The sequence below is a fragment of the Silene latifolia genome, chromosome 6 (assembly GCF_048544455.1).
Source record: "Silene latifolia isolate original U9 population chromosome 6, ASM4854445v1, whole genome shotgun sequence".
In the NCBI taxonomy this organism is placed as follows: Eukaryota; Viridiplantae; Streptophyta; class Magnoliopsida; order Caryophyllales; family Caryophyllaceae; genus Silene; species Silene latifolia.
In genome coordinates this window covers 94,837,432-94,857,989 of record NC_133531.1, presented here as the reverse complement: position 1 = coordinate 94,857,989, position 20,558 = coordinate 94,837,432, and the positions used below count along the sequence as shown (strand labels likewise).

At 36.6% G+C, this 20,558-nt stretch overlaps 1 protein-coding gene across 1 annotated transcript; it reads right to left on the bottom strand.

Annotated features, from left to right (window-relative positions):
* Positions 1–13,648: 13,648 nt before the first annotated feature.
* LOC141587012 (uncharacterized) lies at positions 13,649–19,741 on the bottom strand. Its single transcript, XM_074408424.1, has 5 exons — positions 19,329–19,741; positions 18,953–19,030; positions 17,126–17,207; positions 14,778–14,920; positions 13,649–13,937 (listed from the first exon to the last, which is right to left on the bottom strand). Exons 1-5 carry the CDS (start codon positions 19,632–19,634, stop codon positions 13,728–13,730), a joined length of 819 nt encoding a protein of 272 aa, XP_074264525.1. The 5' UTR covers positions 19,635–19,741; the 3' UTR covers positions 13,649–13,727.
* Between the last annotated feature and the right edge of the window lie 817 nt (positions 19,742–20,558).

Genomic DNA, 20,558 nt, shown 5'->3' with positions numbered 1-20,558 from the left:
ATACAATTAGGTCGAAGTTGGATTTAAATGCTCAATTACATGTGGAAACATACAAATGATAAAAGAAATACAATAATTATAAATTAAAATAATGAAAAATTACAATAATTACAACAGATAGGCGATTTATGTCGAAAATACCTTTAAAACAGATAATTTGATAAAAAAGAATAAAAGAATAAAACACGACAGATCAGAAGGTGATAATACGATTATTAGTTGATTAATACGTAGCTAATTAAACTAAGTCAAACAACAACGGAGTTCGTGAGAGAACTCATCCTCGAACAAAGCGCAGCGAGGAATCGCGCCCTTTGGAAGAGGCGCAGCATTCTTGCGCGTCTGCTCCAAGGGTGAACTCTGGCTGTGAAGCCGGAACTGCAAACCGTTAATGTTAATTGGTGATTTTAAGGAATTGATTGCGATTTTAGACTCGGATGAAAGTTATTAGCAGATTATTTACATATGATTGAGGTCATAAAACAATAAAACATGGATGAGACGGAAATAAACGGATTAATTATGTGAAGGGCCGATGTTAATAAATGATTAATGAATTAAACTAACCGAATTAATTAGACTAAACATGATGAATTGACGACGGATTAATAATGAATATGGATGCAAATATATCAACAATGAATCCCAGAAACTCAATATGAACGAATTGAATCTCTAAAACCCGGATTGAATTTAATGACGAAAACCCGCAAATATTGATTATAAGGGATTTAAGTCGGATTTATGACGATTAAAACATGTTAATTAATGATGGTTAATATACATGTGAATTATTAAACTATCATGATGAAGAATTAACAGACGAACAAAACAAAAGAAATCAAACAAACACGAATTACAGAGGACGGAGGAAGAAGAAAAGAAGCAGGAACTGCGGCAGCCTCACGAAGAGGCGCAGCAGATGCTGCGCTCCTTCGAAGAGGCGCAGCAGTTGCCGCGTCTTTTCTCGACGTCTGTCTACTGGAAATCCGCAAAAAAGGGTTTTAAAGACGGTTTTAGAAATCGGTTTTAATAAGGTACTTTCGACATAAACCTTACAACGATGATTCAATAAATAAAATACAATAAATAAAAGAGAGATTAATACACCCTCAGACTTACATGTTGACGGAACGAGATGAACTAAGAAGATCGATTAGTGATGCTCGACGCGAACGCAAGGAAAGAGTGCCCTCGTAAGAGGAAAACGATTTAACAAGTTGATTAATTAGATTGATTGAGTGTAGTGGTCAAATTGGTCGGTCATGCAACGGAGAGGCGGGTACCGGAAGATCCGAGCTTACGTGGTCGAAGGTTCAAGCACGTAGGCGCCAATTAGTAAGAACAAAGTCTAGAATGCAAAGGGAGAAGAGAAGGGCGGACACTCGCGTGAGAAATATGAGGAACGAAGGCTCCTATTTATACTAATCACGTGAAAGAATAGGGTTTCGGAGACTCTTTGGAAGTGAATCTCGGAAAGATATAAAAAAGATACGTAAATCATGCAAAGAAGGGCCTGGGAAGAGGCGCAGCAGCCGCTGCGTCTCTTGGAAGAGGCGCAGCACCTGCTGCGTCTCTTGGAAGAGGCGCAGCACCTGCTGCGTCTGTTCCCAGGAGGTTTCCTCCTACTTAAGAAAGATTTCCGTGTTTAAGTTATGGTAGGACGGAATTAATTCGATTATCTTTTGAATATTACGGGATATTGTTTGCCAAAAGATAAAATTTAAGAAATATGGAATAGAAATATCCGGAACATTCCAGAACATTCTGACTCGGGATTTAACAGTTATCAGAAAATGGAGACGGTTTTTGACCCGGACTCCGAATGTACTCTAATTACTGCCAAAACGACCGTATCGGGACGTAGATGACAACTAAGAGGTTGACATTAATATTTGAGCAATCACTTGACGATAATCTTACGAACTGTCACAAATCGTTCCGCGAATCAAACATGCGGCCCAATCATCACCGGGTGGTTTGCGAGGGGTGCAGAAACGAGGTGTCTACAGGAGTACTGAAAATAAAAATGGCAAATGTGGTAAGGTTATGGGTGTAAAAGTCATGGAGTAGTAATAAAAGTGACTAAGGGTTCTATGGTCCTCATGCATGGGGAGGTATGTCATGGTTTATACCGTTTAGATGGATATGTGACGAAGACCGATAGCTGTAAACGGAAAAGATGTGCACGTTTTCGTTCGTGTAAGAGGCGATAAAGGAAGATTCTTTTCTAGTTACAGACGGACGCAAAGGTAAAATTCTAGCTAGTGGCAAGGTGGAGGAAGAGGGGTCTCTCTCCGAAGTTAAGTAACATCATTGACTGAGTTTAGGCTATACACGATGCATTTGTCGTGATAGTGAGTTTAGGGTGTGGACTAGATACTAACTCGGGTGTGTAGTTGGTGCTTCATAAAGCCAACGGTTGATTCCTCGACGACATCTCTTGTGTTGGAGGGTGAGATTTATTGGGTGACACCCAATATATCCAACACAAGGTTGGTTTAATGTTACAAGATGTTACATGTACATACACTACAAGGTTGCAATGTACATAGTGGAGTTGAATGAATTATATTCGGTTCAGTGGATTAGCCATGACAAGGGAGATTAATAACATTATTGAAGATATTAGTACATGAAATTTGTTCCATAGGCTTTCCTATATAAAGCGGAATTTATTTTGAAAAATTACACACACACACAATCTCAAAAAACATTATCAAACAAGCTCACTTGGTAGAGAAAAAAAAAATAGTCGGGAGTTTGAGGGTGAGAGAAAGTATAACAGGTGTACTTGTACAATAATTAAGGGGATGCTCTAGTAGTATAATTTGTATCCTTTACCAATTGCACTTGAGTTTTAGAGGATGTTTTACCTTAATTATTGTGGGTTCCCTGTTGATATTTAATTCAGAATGGTTACGTTGTATACTACTTATTATAGTGGAAATTCTAAACTTTAAGACTAGTGAGTTCGGCCCTGGGTTCTGACCTTAATATCGTCTCATTTTATTATTAGTTGCAGTTCTTTAATTTTACGATTTAATTATCGATTAATTTGTTTCCGTTGCGAATGAGAAATTGACGCTGATTTCCCATAATGAAAAAAAAAAGTATATTTACAAAATCACTCGAGTTTTGGAGAATTTACAAGCGTGGCCGCGTGGGGACTGAACAAGACAACAACGCCGTATATGCGAAATTTAGTAATTGGCCAGAGAATGATGTGTAGATTGTCATTCTGAATCGTGAGCGCACAGCCCTGCCAACTCACTTCCTTTGATTCTTGCCTTTTTGGATCTCGTGTTTTAAGGTTCTTTTACGCTTTCTAAGTGAGATTCCTCCCATTTGAAAGAGGACAAGAATGTTAAAATTACACAAATTTTGTTACAAATTATAGTATTTGTGATAATCGGCTAATGTATTATACAACTGGTTGTATATACAACTTATTCAATGTAGTTGAGCTTTGTTATAAAGTTATCGAGCTTTACTAACAAAATTATCGAGCTATGATACAATGTTATTGAGCTTAATAGAATAATTATTAAACTCAATAACTTCGTAAAATAGCTCAAAAACTTGTAAAATAGCTCAACAATTTTGTGTAAGAGCTCAACAACTTTGAGGCGGTTGTACAATGCTACTATAATAGTATTTGTGATAATATATACTTCATATCATCTTCAAAAATTACAAAACTAGACAATTACTCAATATATCCAAGGAAAAAATTAAAAATAAATAAATCTAAATTTAGTAAAACTAGTTGAAAAACTAACTAAAACCTGGAAAACTAACTAATGAAAAAAAACTGTTAAACTAGTTGAAAATACTTGAAAATTAGGACCTGATAAGATACTTGATACAGTACTATTTATTAGAGATATGAAATAGAATAATAGAATAAGATATTAGGAAAAATAATATTATGGGTATCTACAAGTGTACCTATACTAGATAAAATGACATATAAGAGGTAAAAAGGGATGATAGAAAAGCTTCTGTTACCTTACACAAAAATCAATTGGTAATAGAAGAACTAACCCACGTACTTATAAACTAGTCGTTACTCCCTTCACTCATCTTCTACCAATACATACGCACATAGGAAGAGACTTTAACATTATTAAAATATAATTCCTCGTAGAAAAAAAAATTTATGAGTAGCTCTAAAATGGAAATAAATAATCTCCTTATTGCTTTGAGTAAATTCTAACGTATAGTTTTTTTTTTTTTTTTTTTTTTTGGCAGCCGTAAAAAAGGTATCTTACACACTACAAACCCGACTCTCAGAGTCGGATTTTATTATTACATTATTTGAATACGAAATTAAACTAGGGATGGGGGTGACAGACAAAGAAGGCTTCTTGTAGGGGCGATCAGAGCTGGTTAAATGAGCGGAAATTTCTTTTCTCTTCTTAATAAAATGAGCTTCAGAGGAGTACCTGCAACAAGACACACTTACGCCACGAGGACGTAGAAATTTATGAGAGAAGTATCTACTTGTAGAGAAAGTAGACAAAATGTGTCTTGGAGATTCATCCTCGTGGCTATGATTCTTCTTCTTCTTGGACATGATAATTCTCCTTTTCTCTTTCATACGATGATAGAAAGGGTACCTGCAACGCATAGACGTAGTAGGAGCGCGAGAAAGATTATGAAGCGAGGAGATCTTACGACAAGCTGAAAAAATGGAAAGGTTGGTGATCATTTTGGCCTTGAGCGCAAATTGGGGTGGCATTTTCGTTCACCGGCGAATTAGACAAGCTTGAATAATGAGCAATAAACCTAGTGCTTAATTCCCTGGAGTAGTTGAGTACCAGGGGAAGAGAAGTTGTCACAAAAAGACGACGCAGACGAACTCACGTCAAAAGCACCGGACGCACTTGAACTCACACCAGGAATAAGAGGCTTCACATTGATGATATCTATAGGAGTCATGTCATCGTTCATGACTGTCATCCTCTCAGGGTTCCGCTTTTTTGGACTCCTTCTCCTCCTTTTCTTTTTCTTCTTACAACATTCTCTTGTAATACCTCTTCCCATAGGTGCCTCAATATTAAGAATCTGAATTGTTAAAGTTGACAAATCCTTTTTATGGTAAAAACTCAAACTTTTTACCTTTCAGCAAATTATGATAAGATTGTGTTGGGATCCTTAAACGGGAATTACCTCCACCCTTTTTGGAAAACTCAAGAACAGGCGTATTAGAAGTAGGCTCATTCTTCTTTAAGCTACTCTTCAAATTTGTACTACCATTGCCTTGAACATCAGCCACCTCTAAAACCACACTCTCATTATCCTTAATAATCATATCACTCTACTAAATCCTAAATCATTTTTTCTCCTACAAAATAAATAAGACATTAAATGATCATTTTATCCTAATGACAATCACAATATTACACGAAATATAATCCCTCTGTCATAGTCATTTGTTTACACTCTTTGCAGGGAGTGATTGAATTAAAGCTAAACAAATAATTAAAAGAGACGAAGTATCAAGTACCCTACTTCAACCTTACCTAATCCCACTTATCACACTTGTATTGTCTTCATAATCCCATTACAAAATTTATAATGCTATTACACATATATAAATTCTTCTTAAAACTTGTACAAAATGACAGTGAAACATCATTTAAAGGGAGGTAGTATTTTTTTTATTTTATTTTTCGTTGTTGATGAGGGGAGGTAGTATTTTAAGTTTTTAACTCGTGTAAAGCCACACCTGGAAAATGAAATGCCAACCAAGTACCCTGGTAACTACGAGTCAAGAACTTGATCATCTTTTAAGTAAAAAATCTTAGTTAATTTATGAGGTAATGAAGAGGTGAGGAAATGGAAAGGATCCTCCTCCCAGAGAAGCGGTCTCTAATAAAATATGTAAATTAATTGAATATCATATTTCCCATATCAATATTATCATGATCAATTTTATGACTACAAATCTAATTGATCCATGATCGTTGATTTGGTACTAGAGCATAGCTCATTAAGATACTGTAGTTATGATTTGTGATAGATACTTCATACTTACAGCAGAAGAAAACTGTGACAAATCATCTGCAACTCAAATTACTCAATGGAAAAACATTACTAGCGCCATGCCGCCATGCATCGAGTTCATGATCAAAAACGTAAATGAGTATTACTAACCAACCACATACAATCATCATATATATTATTCATATATGAAAGAACATCACACTATAAGCAAGCTCACATTACAATAACAAGAAATGAAGAACAATAATAAAACCAATGTGTTTTTTCATCCATTAGTTAACATTATGGTAAAAAGCGTCTTTCTTGCACCCAAAATCGTCACACATAAACGGAGAGATGTTTTAAGTAATCTTGCAAAAGCAGACCGTTTGATTATTGAGAACCTGGTGGTGGCTCTTCATGTCCTGCCCCTGGACTACGGCCAGGGGAAGTAGGTCGAAAAGCCTCGGTCTCAGTTTTCTTATAACGATTCACCTTAAAACCAATTGATAAAGAAGGTGGCCTAATTACATTCAAACCTATTGAACGAGGTTTCTGCACAATTGGAGCATCACGCCTTGGCGTGGCTAAAACATTGGAAACAATACCAAGAGGTGGTGGCCTTGAAGCCACAGTTTCTTGTAGCTCTTGTGTTAGTACTAGAATAACGATAATGAAAGAGAATGCATTAACACTCATCTTTGTACGAGCCATGAATCAAGTAATGCTCACCCTCTCGTTTCTTAATTTAGGGTTTCGTTATCAATTTTTGTAAACTCGATTTGAATTGAGTATAACAATGAGAAGGGCGGGCTATATAAGGTGAAAAGAAAGAGAGCATATGTAAACAAGTTGCATATTAGTAACATAAATATGAATAATTTCACATGGAACGAGGTTTAACAAAGATAGTTTAATTAAATAAGGTGGGCTGAACAAAGGTAAAGAAACATGGGAATCATTCCATTTAAGGAAAGACCAGCAGTCTTCACTCATACCTGTGCAAAAGTTGTTCCTACAGCCATACATCTTGCATTTTTAAGGCAAAAGGGTGATTAGACTACACCAAGCTGCAAAATTAAGCTTACATTATAGTACGGAGTAATCTTTATTGGGTACTAACTACATTAACAAATGTATAAATGTATAAATGCTTCTTCCACTAAACAACTTCAGTTTGTCTTAGTGCTCTCTTTTTAGTTTGTAAACAATGATAGAGTTTGTCACCGAGTTTCAGTATCAGCATCTCACATGTATGACCGGGGAAGAATATGAAAAATATGTGAGAATGTGGTGATGAAACTATGTGCTATTCAGCAAACTAAGTGCGTTTTTTTTTTGTTTTCCATAACCTAATCCTGAAAATACTTTGTGTCTACCTTTGTTAAGGTTTGCTCAAAAACTACTTTGTTAAGGTGTTAAGATATTTGAAAGGCGAATTGTGTTAAGAGGATTGAAGGGAAATTGTGTTGTTTTCATTAGCAAAAGAGCAACCTATTTATACAAATAGAGTTGTGCCTTTTACATTCAATCTACTCATACAATAAATAGCATAGTAATCATCTATCTCGTAAATACGCCAAAGACCAAAGACTTCTTGTAGTCCGTATAATTGTAACACCCCCCCTCAAACTCATGGTAATTTGATAAAAATTTCCATGAGTTTGCAAATACAAAATAAAAACTTTGGTCTTTGGTCTTTGTGTGAGGGGGAGTGTTAGAATATAAAGCGAATCAAGGAACTTCAACCATTAGCTTGAGCTTTTGGTTGAGATGGTTTCTTGACATGGTATCAGAGCCTGGTGACCAAAAGGTCACGGGTTCGAATCCCACCCCCTCTATTCTAAAGTGGATAATCAGAACAGGCCAGGGAATCCCGCCTGCACCCACACTTCAAGCCCAAAAAAAAGAAAAAAAGGGCCTTCGTGTGAGGGGGAGTGTTAGAATATAAAGCGAATCAAGGAACTTCAACCATTAGCTTGAGCTTTTGGTTGAGATGGTTTCTTGACATAAGGAAAAGCTCCTTACGTAATCAAATGCTTTTATGGGGGTCATGAGACCACAATGACCATGTTGCTACCTTAAACAATGGCATATGTCAATCAGCATCCATTTTCAAGATTGGAACTGTGTGTGATATCTCATACAATGTTGTTAGGATCGGGATCCTACTTTGGATCGATCAGGGTACTAGGATCGAATCGGTAGGATCGGATCGTAGAATCGTAATATCCTACTTATTAACTTAAATACGTAATTATGTTAACAAAATATGATAAAAGGTTGTTTTTAAATCTTAAAACACTATTATCTTACCATGAACCAACAAATTGTTCTAGGTTATAGTAGTTTTCTATCTTATGGTCATATATAAAATTCTACTAAGCGAAAAAATTAAAATGTTACTAGTGTAGGATCGGATTGTATAATCGTGGGATCGTAGAATCGGGTTAAGATTCTACTTTAGAAAAATTTGAAATAAGTTGAATCGTAAGATCCTACAAAATTAAGATCCTACCTAGGATCGGGATTGGTCACCACTTTTTGGATCGTAGGATCGTAAGATCCTATGATCCGGATCGGGAGTTTAACAACAATGATCTCATATTCAAAAAGAAGAAGATTGTGTTTTGAGGAAAAGAAGGAATGCATTGATTCTAACTTTGATTTTTGATCATGAGCTAAAACAAGGCCAATGAGGAAGTGACAACCTCCCTCCTTAGAGTGTTTTTCTAACATGTTTTTTGTGGATCTTTTCATCTATTTTCGCATCCCTTCTTTCTTGTCGCCCCTCGATCATTTCCATACAGTTTAATTTTTTCGTATTAGTCTTAAGAACTTTTTGATGTTTTAGGCAACTATTTGATCTTTTCATATTTCCAATGGGGTCAAAGACTCAATAACTCTTTGGTTCTCAATTGATGGACTAAATCAAAATGGCGCACTAAAGCGGTTGCGCTTCTTGCTCTTGTGAAGTAGCAGTCCTCCGTTGCAGTTCTCGACGCAGTTTTCATCTTGGGTCATTTGAAACAGCCTCTTTGTGTTACTAACACAAGGGTAAGGGTAAGGCTGCGTACCTCCAACACCCCTTACCCCGCAATTTACGGAAACCATGAGGACCATTGAGGCACTGGGGTAATGTTGTTGTTATAGGCATTTATTTACTCTCTTTTTGTAGTTCATCATTTATCAAATCTTTTGTGAGGGAAGGAAAGAGTTAGGTTGAGAACTGATCCTTTAGATGAAGTCGTTAAAGAAGATACAATCCCTTGAATGGAGATCTTACAATTACCGTAGACAGTCCAAGGATAGTTTGAGTACAGGGTCTCCAAGGATAAGCTACATATAGGCGGTGGTGGAGCTGGAAGTTACGGTTTGAAGAAGAAACTAAAGATCATTGTGGTTGGATGTCGAACTTGTGACATCGTGGACACTGGGAGCGCAACCCAATTAGGAACAAGTCATTCTCACTTACTAATTACTATGTTTCATTGATTATAAAATTAAATATATCCTTATATAGATGTTAATGTTTTTCAAAAAGTTAATTTAGCCAAGGTATCAAGACATTTTTAGAAACAAAAACAAGGGAATTGACATGGTTCAACTAAACAGCCTATTGGAATTTAGTTCATGTTTTTTTTTATTATTATTATTTTTGGTAAAGACAAGCGGAACCAATCTAAAATAAACGTCATTGCTCATTCATGTACGAGTTTTACTCAATCATGTACTTTTTGTCATAATTTTTCCATTCATTGTCCTTCTACTTCAAACGAAAAATTAATTGTCCCTTTCTCTCTTCCTTCCAAAAATTAATATAATTTGTACCAAATTAGTAAAAATCGTTAATCATTATTCTCACATCGATCAAGAACTATTACTTCGTTAATTACGCATCAATTTTTTCAATTCAATCAAACAAGTGTAAATTAAAGTGTTGATAAAATAATTAGAGTTTATTGAAATTAGGGTTATAGAGTTATTGGAAAGGGTGGTTGGATGGTAGGGGAGGGGCGGGTGGGAGGTTCGTATGGTGGTTGAAGGGCAAGGGCGGCGAGGGAGACGGTGGCGAGGGAGACGGTGGTTGTCGGCTGTGCAGGGACGCGAGAGAGAGGCGGTAGAATGGGTGGGTGGGGGCGAGCCTGGGACGGTGGGGTCGTGGGAAATGGACGGTGGGATCTGGGTGGGTGGAGCGGTGGGGGTCCGACCGGCGAGACTGGCAGCCGACGAGCAGGGGAGGGGGTGGTAGGGCAGGGGAGGGGGTGGTGGTTGGTGGTGGGGGAAAATTGAAAGGCTAAGTAAATTAAAATTGAAAATAGTGTAAAATGGGAGGGGTAAAATAGTCATTTATGTACATGATTGAGTAAATCATGTACATGAATGAGCATGACCCAAAATAAAAGCGTCTAACCAAACTTCATATAGGAATTTGTTTCTAAATAAACCAAACAAAACTAAGGCTTTATTTGGATGGTAGGATTAGGAAGATAGGGAATTTTTGGCAAATTGGAGTTAATTAGCAAAATGATTAGTAAATTGGGGTTCTTTTGAAACTATTTTGCCCCAATGGTGTCCACGTCATCACTTTCATTTTTTTTCCAATTTTTAGGCAAAGTCGCTAAGTTTCTTAGCGGCTTTGTCTCCTTGTCATTTTTCAGATGATAGATGCCATAAGTTTATGAAAAATAGAGAAATAGGGAAGCCGCTAAGATTTCTTAGCGGCTTCAGTGGTTGTTCATTTCTAGAATAGGCTGCCATTAGTGTTTGAAGGTGACAGTTTTTGAAAAAAAAAAAGTGAATAGTGAAGCCGCTAGGTTTCTTAGCGGCTTTACTATTCACTTTTTTTTTTTTTTAAAACATTTTTTTCTTTTAAAAAAAGAAAAAAATTTCTTAGCGGCTTACTATAAAAACTGGAAAAAAAAATAAAAAACTGATGACGTGGACACCATTTGGCAAAATAGTTTCAAAGGAACCTATTTGCCAAAAAAATTCGAAGATAGGGGAGGGGAGGGAAAGTAAGGAAGAAGATATTTAGTTGATTCTTTCATCATCCCCCTTTTTACTGGTAGAATGAGAATTCTCTTAGTTTTCCCGCCTAAAGAACATCTGCTCAGTTGGGCCGGCTTATTTTTGGGCGGCCCTATTTTTGTGGATACTGACACCACAACATTAGATAGATTGTATATTGTAGACCGTATAAGTAGCCCCACTATTATCCCACCTGTCAAAGTGAAAGCTATTAATGTCCCACATTTTTGAATTAGCCCATTGTTTTTACCGATTTTCATTTTAAGGTCAATACGTGTTTTAATTAGATTATACAATTAACGTAATTGTATTATTAATGTCATAAATTAGTTGCATGTAATGATATAACATTATTTTCAATAGTAATAAAATAACTTAATAAAGTGTCTTTTGGTAGTAAACGTTTTTTTTCTAGCTCTTATTAATATTACGGAAATTTCTCATGGTACCCTCGAACTTTGGCAGATTACACATGGTACCCCTCATTTTAAGTTTCTACATATGGTACCCCTGTGTTTACCTTTTTCTTTCCCAGAATACCCTTTTGACGAAATTCCGTCATAACACCGTCAAACCTCTTATTTAAGACACCTTTTTTTTGTTATAAAATACACTAATCCTTATTTTATCTAACAAATAAACACACCTTAAGCTTAATCTCACTCACCCCTACTAGTCTACTACCACCACACCATCAACACCAAACTCCAACGACCGTCACTTATCGCCAACACCGGAGCCTCGGTAGAGATCATGACTCATGCGCACATCCCCGTGTTTCGCCCAGCACCATATGAGCCACCATCATCATCTTAACTTTCTCCCACCATCATAATCATCCCTCCACCTCCCCAAAAAAACACAATTGGATGTCATGAGACTACTCTTGATTGCAAACATCAACTTTATAATCGATTTAACACCATAATTGAGCTAGATATAAGCCGCCTCTCGCCATTACAGCTCTCACAATGTGGACCATCTTCTGCATTTGATCCAACGGCAGCAATGGCGTCTTAAAGAATCGACGGTGACGATGATGGTGGGAGATGATCAAATGGATTGAAGGAAGAAATGTCGGCTTTGCGAATTGCGATCTGGACTCGATTAATGAGGTAGGGTGATACCTCGTACTTCACCATTGATGAATGTTGATTGAAGATTATTGTAATCGATTTGGGGATTTAGGGTTGATAAGGGTGGAAATGGTGGTGGTTTTAATGGTGGCAGATTTTATTTGTTTAACGGATTGATGGGTAGGAAAGAGGAGAGAGACGGCAGTGGTGGATTGTGAACGGGTTTGGCGATGTAGGCATGGTGGCGCCAGTGTGGTGGTGGCGTGGTGGTCAACGAGGGCGAGGCAGGTGACGGCAGTTAAGCAGAAGATGCCGATGCTGAAAATGGGTGTTTTTGGGATTTAGATATTAAAGTTAGTTTAGTGTATAATGTGAGGAATTAGTGTATTAAATAACAAAAAAAAGGGTCATTAGTCAGATAAGTAACGAAGTGATGACGGAAGTTTGGCAAAGGGTATTATGGGAAGGAAAAAGGTAAACACAGGGGTACCATATGTAGAAACATAAAACGAGGGGTACCATGTGTAATCTGGTAAAGTTCGAGGGTACCATGAGAAAAAACCGTTAATATTATAGTAGATGATAACATTTAATTAAAACTAGAGTTCATTTATACAAATAATTTAATTGAGAACGTCTCTTTATGAAATAAATCTAAAAAATATTGTGCTTTAGCACGGAAACTACACTAGTTTAAATGTTAACCAAACTTATTCTAGCAAATTTATAGTAGGAATTTTATGTTGGAATCAAATTCACGTGCAGCTTCAATAGTTCATACATTCTTTAAAAAAGGTGAAAGAATTTGGTTTCTACAAAATCTCTGCTTTTGTTTGTTAGAGTAGTTGGAGGAAAAATGGAGGGGAATGAAAATAGAGGGATACATCCAAAATAGGAACAACTTGTCTCATTGAAGATGGGCACTATCCGTCACAAGCTGAAGACGGATAGTCCGTCTTCAATGAGAATTTGTGAAATAGGAAAGATCTGAGAAAAAGGGAACTCTCGTGTGTTGACTGAGGACTAAACTAGTTATGGTATAAACGACTTCATATAACATTTCGAAAGGTGCTAACAAGCAAGAGGTAAAGAGACCTTATAATGACATGAATTAGAGTGTCTCGTAGCCTCGCGGGTTTATAAATTCTAGTGTAGAAGGGTTGGGAAGTTACTACTTACAGTACAAGATTACAGTACAAGACTAAAGAGACTTCATAATGACCAATAAAGGGTTGTGTAGGAAACAGAGAGAAGGTGATCAAGAAGAGTGTGTGATGGGGCTGGAGTGATTTGAGGGGAAGACCAAAGGTGGGCTAAGAAGGGTTGGCGGCTAGTGGAGGACGGGGGTATAAACGTTTGTAGAGGGCAGGAAAATCGGTTAATGTTTGTTTACATTTTCTGTCAGGCGCAAGATTGATTTGCCCATTTCAAAGTTGTATCTATGTGACTGGTGGACTGATCATTCTTACACTTCACTGACTATTATAATCATCCTCGTGTCACTAGCAGGTGTTTGCATTAAAACTGATTCAAAATCAAAATAGACACAATTTTTCCAGAAAGCCTCACTAATATATATGCGATGGATTTTAACCACAATTCTTACACACGATCATATACACAAAAGTTCTACTTTGAGCCATTAAGTTTAGATAGCAAATAAAGGCCACCAGAGCAGAGAAGAACAGAAGCTGAAAAACAAACCAGATCTATAGGAGTGTTAATTGCAGCTTTCTTACTCTTGTCAAACAACCCTATCAGCAGCAGCATCACAATTACATGCCCAACCTTTGTTTTCAGCTCATTTACTGATTTTATTTCTAACCATCTTGGTCGCTCCTGCAAAATTAAATACAACAGATTACGGACATGGAAGCTTAAGTCACCACGACGAAACCGATATCTGCAAAATATTGCCTCTATTTAATACTCCCTCTTATTCTATATTTTCTTCTCTATTTCCTAAAACGGATTATTCAGGTTTTCTTCCCCTTTCTTATTTTGGAAACTTACTCTTATTTTATTCATTTCTCTCTCCTATCACCATGCCCACCCAACTCTTTTACTCATATTTTATTACTTTCCTTAATGTTTTGGCTCCACCATTCCTTATTTAACTCATAATTATTCATCCTTCTCTCCAACCACCAAACCCCACCCAACTTTTTACTCTTATTTTATTCCTCTCCTTAATTCCCGTCCCCACAAACAAGGGGAAGAAAATATAGAATTGGAGGGAGTATTAAACATGCTTTTGCTATCAATATTAAACACCATTTCAGACGATGGAGGATCTTACATTAAATATGCTTTTGCTTAAGTTATTTATTGATTTTATTTCTAACCACTTTAGTACACTTTGACGTAAAGAGAGTTTGGAGATACTGATGGATTAGGTCATGAGCTCAACCCTCTATGACTTAATTGGCTAAGCCATCTGACGTATGCATATATTTTACTGTCGTATTTACATGAACACTTGGGCACTCCTTGGCTAATGGTTGAGTATTAAATGTTTCAGACGTTAGGTCAAGGTCAAATCTTAACCCTTTATCTTTTCACACGATCCATTATTGACCTCGTTAAAAAAAAAAGAAATATATTCGTTCCACGCATTCAGTTCTGCAATTTCAGGCTGATATAGATATTCAAGTCAGGTTTATGATAAGACAAACTTACCAATAAAGTAAATAAGCCAAACAAGTTTGACCGATTCGGATGTATCGTTCCCGGCTGTGATTTTGCAATATCAAGATTGGAGACAAAGAGCTCATAGATACCCATTCCAAAGACCAACATAACTGTTCCAAGCAGGTATACATCTGGTTCATTTGAATAAACTAATCAGTAACCTTGCACCCAAAAATCAAAATGGTGAAGCAATTGTCTAATCAAATGGCCTAATGTTTGAAAACGACATTCCTTACTTGAATGCTAGACCTTGGGATCATTTACACACTAACACATGCTATTTGTCTCCAACAAAAAAAAAGGTAGTTAAAATACGGTGCAGTTAGTGCACAAAACAAGTCACGAATCGACTACTCATATTTTTTAAGCTAAAAGGGTGGATTTTAAAAGGTAAGTAAAAGATAGGTTTCGTAAACTGGTAAGCATAACAGAAATCAGACAAGAAAATAAAATGATATAGAACCAAGGTTCTTGTAGATCCGAACTTTTTGGTAAACAAAAGCATGTTCCACAATTCTGAAAGTCATTTAAATCAGGGAGATTATATAAAAAGCAGCATCTACTTGCGGTTCACAGACCCAAATAAAACTCAGGTACAGAGTATAACTTAGAAACCCGAGGAAGATGAACTAGCAAAAAATGACAACAGATGCAGAGCAGTTTAACTTGGCATAAAGGAGGTCAGTTGGCCACTTGATCTCAAGATTCTCAACAATGAAGTAAATAATACAGGAAAAGAAATCATAATGTTACAGATCTCTTAAATGAAAAAACTTCGAGGTCTTTAAAATGAACAATAAGTCTTGTACAACAGCAGCTCAAATATTCATTTATATAGCATAACAGAGTATTTCCCATTTAATTATGTTGCTAAGTGTGACCGTCTCTCAGTGAAATGATCTCGTACAAGAATTTGCATACAAAGAAGATATATAACCTCAGGTAATTAGATGACAAAATAGGATCAATAGGAACTTTGAAGTGACATTATACATTTAACTGCTGTTACTACCACTTTCATCACCATTCACCACCACCACCACCACCAGCACTCGAACCCCAGACCTGTGGCACAGGTAAAGCTGAGAAGCTTTAAACCAACAAGCTACAGGGAGTACCAGTAATATATACTCCCTCCGTACCACACCAAAGGTAACACTTACTATAAACGGACGTACCACACCAAAGGTAACATTCCTTATTTGGCCCACAACATTACCAAGTTATCCTTATACCTATTTGATATTTACACAAAATGCCATTACATACCCCACCTACCAACACACAATTACATACTCCACCTATTTTTTCCCTCTTTACCCTTACTTTTTCCACCTTTTCTTAAATACTCCATTTTTCCCCACGTTACCTTTGATGTGGTACGGAGGGAGTACATTATTTTAGAGATCACATCAACATCTCTTTGCTAGGCTGCTACCTGAGAAAGGGAAGAGAGCCCTAACTAGATTGCTCGCCAGCTTGTCATTAATATAAATATTCCCATTACTTCCAGTCATAAAAGCAATTGCAGTTCCCTCTGAACTTTTTTTATAAAGATGCTGGTCACATCTTTGTTTAAAAAAGCGCGCCTCCTAGGGGCAGTGAGGCGCCAATCAGATTGAATCAGAGTGCCTGAGGCGCATGGAATACAAAAAGCGCACCTAAGGCACATGAGGCACACCCAAGGCGCAACTAGTGAGGCGCACCCGAGGCGTACCAAGGCCACTCGAGGTGCATTAGTATGCAATTCCATATTTTTTTTCCAAATTTTTTTATTTTACCAGTATTTTCTACCCCTTTTCCTTAGTTTTCACTTTTAAATACATGGTAGCCCTCTTTAACCAAAAAAGGACTATTCTCGCACAAAATTTGATTGTAAAATAGGATGTTCGTTTGAAAAGTCAGTGTGCCTCGAGTCCAAAAGACGCGCGCCTTCGACTAAGCCCCTTGGGACCCCATCGCCTCAGTGCACCTCGCGCCTTCTCAAACTAAGGGTCACATTCTGAATGATGCTAGGTAAATTTACAAGGATGATGGCTGTCATATTCAACAAGAGACACTATCTAATACTGTGTAAAGTAATAAACTATCCTGACACAGAAATCACCTCCTCGCTCTTAATAGGGAATAGAGGCTATGGATTTATGGTGTATGGAATATGTCATTGCATCTGCACATGTTATTCATTGCTCCTTTACCAAGACATTGATGAAGGAATACATTTTTACTAACAATGCTGGTTGCAAGAAATGAACGATAAATTTACATGTGGGACAAGGGCAATCAAAAGTAAATGTTAAGAAAACCAAACTTCGGAATATTTAAGTGAAACTCACCTATAGCCTCAACCAGCAAGTCAATTGCCTTCCCGCTTTTTGCAAAGTGTTCGATGAAGGATGCTGCTACAATCCCGCAACCCTATAACAAGGAAGGATTATATTAGCTGCATGCCAAGGAGGCAAGGATGGATCTAGATCATAAACTAAGGGGAGACCTTTATATCCCTGAAAGTTTTACTTAACTAAAAGATAGATTATAAACATAGCCGTTGTTGATAAAAAAAACATGGAAACCACAAAGATAGATAAGAAACTCATAGTAACACCATTTTTTTGGGGCACTAATCTGACTATCTGAGTATCTTCTTGGCATAGAGTTTCACTATGTTTCCATTCTCATGAATATGAAGTAACCTTAAGTGTCAATTTGCAAATGTGGACTTTACTCAAGTTTATTAATTACTGCTTTTCTCCGCATTGCTTTAAATAGCTAAAGGGAAAAGAGCGAAATATAGATTCAAATGGATATGACATAAAATTGAGCGCCGCTCGGTCAGCTATTGGTTGATATTTGGTTCTCTGATTAACAACTCCATATGGCTAAAGGGAGTAGAGCTAAAGTCTGAAGATAAGTTTTCCACTCGTATTCTGGACAGTTCAGTTTATGTGACAAATAAACCGAACCCCACGAAAAAAAATTGATGGAATGTCTGACTATAAAATTGCACATGTATAGTGTCAAGGTCTAAGTGAGTACTATTTTCGATAATTAAGAGATGGGATCACATTTTCTTTTGCTACCACCATCAATAGACACAACTCAAACAAGTGTGTCCAACTTCTTAAATGATATACTCCGTATAAGTTTAAAGATCCAAGTTAGAAGGGTAACATTGATATCAAAACCCACAGTGCATTCAGTTTCCTCGTCAACTTAAGCACTTGGTGCCAACTGCCAAATAACACATGACACCCTGGTATGAGTACAACATGTCAACTGATCTAGATTTTCATTGTATATTACTCCGTATATATTTATATCAAAGCTTGAATGGATGAGTGTTACAAGCTATAAATGATCCATGCGACAAACTAATAGTATGGTCCACTCATCTATGGAAACTCATCAATGCAACCATCTTCTTATATGGCATACAATTCAGCTTCTACTCCTAGCATCATCACACAGAGAATTATTGAAATAAAACCATTAACTCAAAATGTTTTCTTTTTTAATACAATAACCTTACAAACGTTTCAAAATAAAATAATTTCGGTTAGGTACTTTTCAAAGGTTAGGACAATTCTTACTAGGACGTCCAAAACTGTACAAGATTCAGTATTTTCTCCAGATCATAACCGTCAAACTTGACGTTATGGAATATATTTTGTAAATTGACATGAAAATTTTCGCTGTAGTTTGATGTTATGGGTTACCAAATTCACTCAACTTCCAGCGAATTGTGACTAAATATAGAAAATTACGATTTTGTACCATGGTGTTTGATTAATACTTATATTTAAGAAACTCAATGTACTGTCCCAGTTATTTGTTTACCCATTCCATTTTTGGGTGTCTCATTCATTTGTTTACCTTTCTATATTAGGGATGTTTATAATGGATAATTTGATCCGCCACATTCATTTTTGTCCATTTGCCATCCAATAGCAATAACCACAAATTATCGGCTCCTCTTTCCTTGGTCTTTATGCCAAAAGCAAAGGTAAACAAATGACTAGCACGGAGTGAGTATATTGGTATGGGGTTGTGCTATGAAATAGGCAATCTCGATGATAAACATATAAAACCTCATATCAACAAAGTCAATAAGTGAAGCATTGAGGTACCAAATTGAAAAATTCTTGAATTAAACTAAAACTCACCTTGACGAAACATAGAACAGAGCCAATTAAGGAACCCATAACTCCAAGCAACGTGACGAAACGCCATCGATAAATAACCTATCAATCATTCATGAGTTTATCAACAAAACTAATATTAATTCACAGCCAAGTATAATCAGCAACAAAGACATTTAAAAACTAGAGTTGTTATACTTGGACACTATCCACAAAGTAACAAACTTTACAGTTACAGGTGGCAAAATTGAATTTTGGGAAGGGGAAGAAAAACGGAACGAGTTTTAGCCTAGTGGTTAAGACGGAGGCCGTTTTAACCCGACATACTTGAATTATATGGACCTAAAATTCTGTAATTATACACAAATAAAGTATACCAATCATGTTATAAGAAAGTGACCTTTTCAAGAGTTTCCTCTAGAAAACTAGAGGGCAAGGGGGTCTGTGATGCAGTGGGTCCCGCCTGAAAAGCCAGTAAAGATGAGGAAGTAGAAGAAGGGTGAGTAGAATTAGATGCAAACTTAGAGGAAATCAAAGTGGGTTTAAGATTACATGCCCTTAAATCCAAGGCATGTCTCTTAAAATTGGGAGGAGAGTAGTTTTGGGAAGGAAGAGAATGGTGAGTAAAATTCAGTTTTGGGAGGTAAGATGATGATGAGAGTAATTTTGGAGAGGAGTGTATAAAATGGTGTTTTAGTGAGTGCATTCTGAGTTGTGAGTTGTGAGTTGTGAATTGTGAGAGTGCAACTATGGAGGTTGGGAGTATCTTTGGGGTTTGTAATGGCACACATGATAAATTTTGTACTCCCCCGACCTAAAACAAAGCTAATACTTAATATAAACGGACGATTTAAACCAAATATATTTGTTATTTATGTCATAATATTATCAAGTTGTCTTTATATTCATTTGATATTTATACAAAATGTTATTACATAATCCACCTATTAACCGACAATTACATGGCCTGCCCATCTATTTTTTATCCTCTTTACCCTACACCTCCTCTTTTCGAGAGCGTATTCTCTGTCCTATTTTGTGTCTCATCTCGTGTCCCACTAAGAGAAATTGCTACTTAATTTTATTATGTGAATAATGATGAGTTGCAAGATAAAAGCAATGGAATAGAAGATGAAACACAAATGTAGGACAGGCGATTTCAACATCCTCTTTCCACATTTTTCTTAAATTCTCCATTTTTCTCTATATTGCCTTTAATGGTCAGAGGGAGTATCTAGTAAATGATGTGCGCCTGGAGATCTTGATATTTCTTTTTAAGGGAAAATTCTCAGTTTAGACGATTATTTTCATCTGAAATCTACAACGAATTATATATAACCATTTTATAATCACATATGACTATTTAAAAATTTGACATGATAAACTCAATGCGATCATCCCCATTTGAAACTAGAAAAGGATCACTTAGGAATTCAAGCCAAGTGTACAGACTTACAGACACAAGCGTAGAGTCACAAATTATCAAGCATATGTTGAAATGAATTTCCTAGTACTACGCTGAATCCATGCCAGGTGGTGCTTAGATATTTTGTACGTAGCAAAGCTCAGCTAATTGCCAAATTATCCGATTGTATTTGCGTACGTTTTCATAAAGATAGATTAAGGGTGT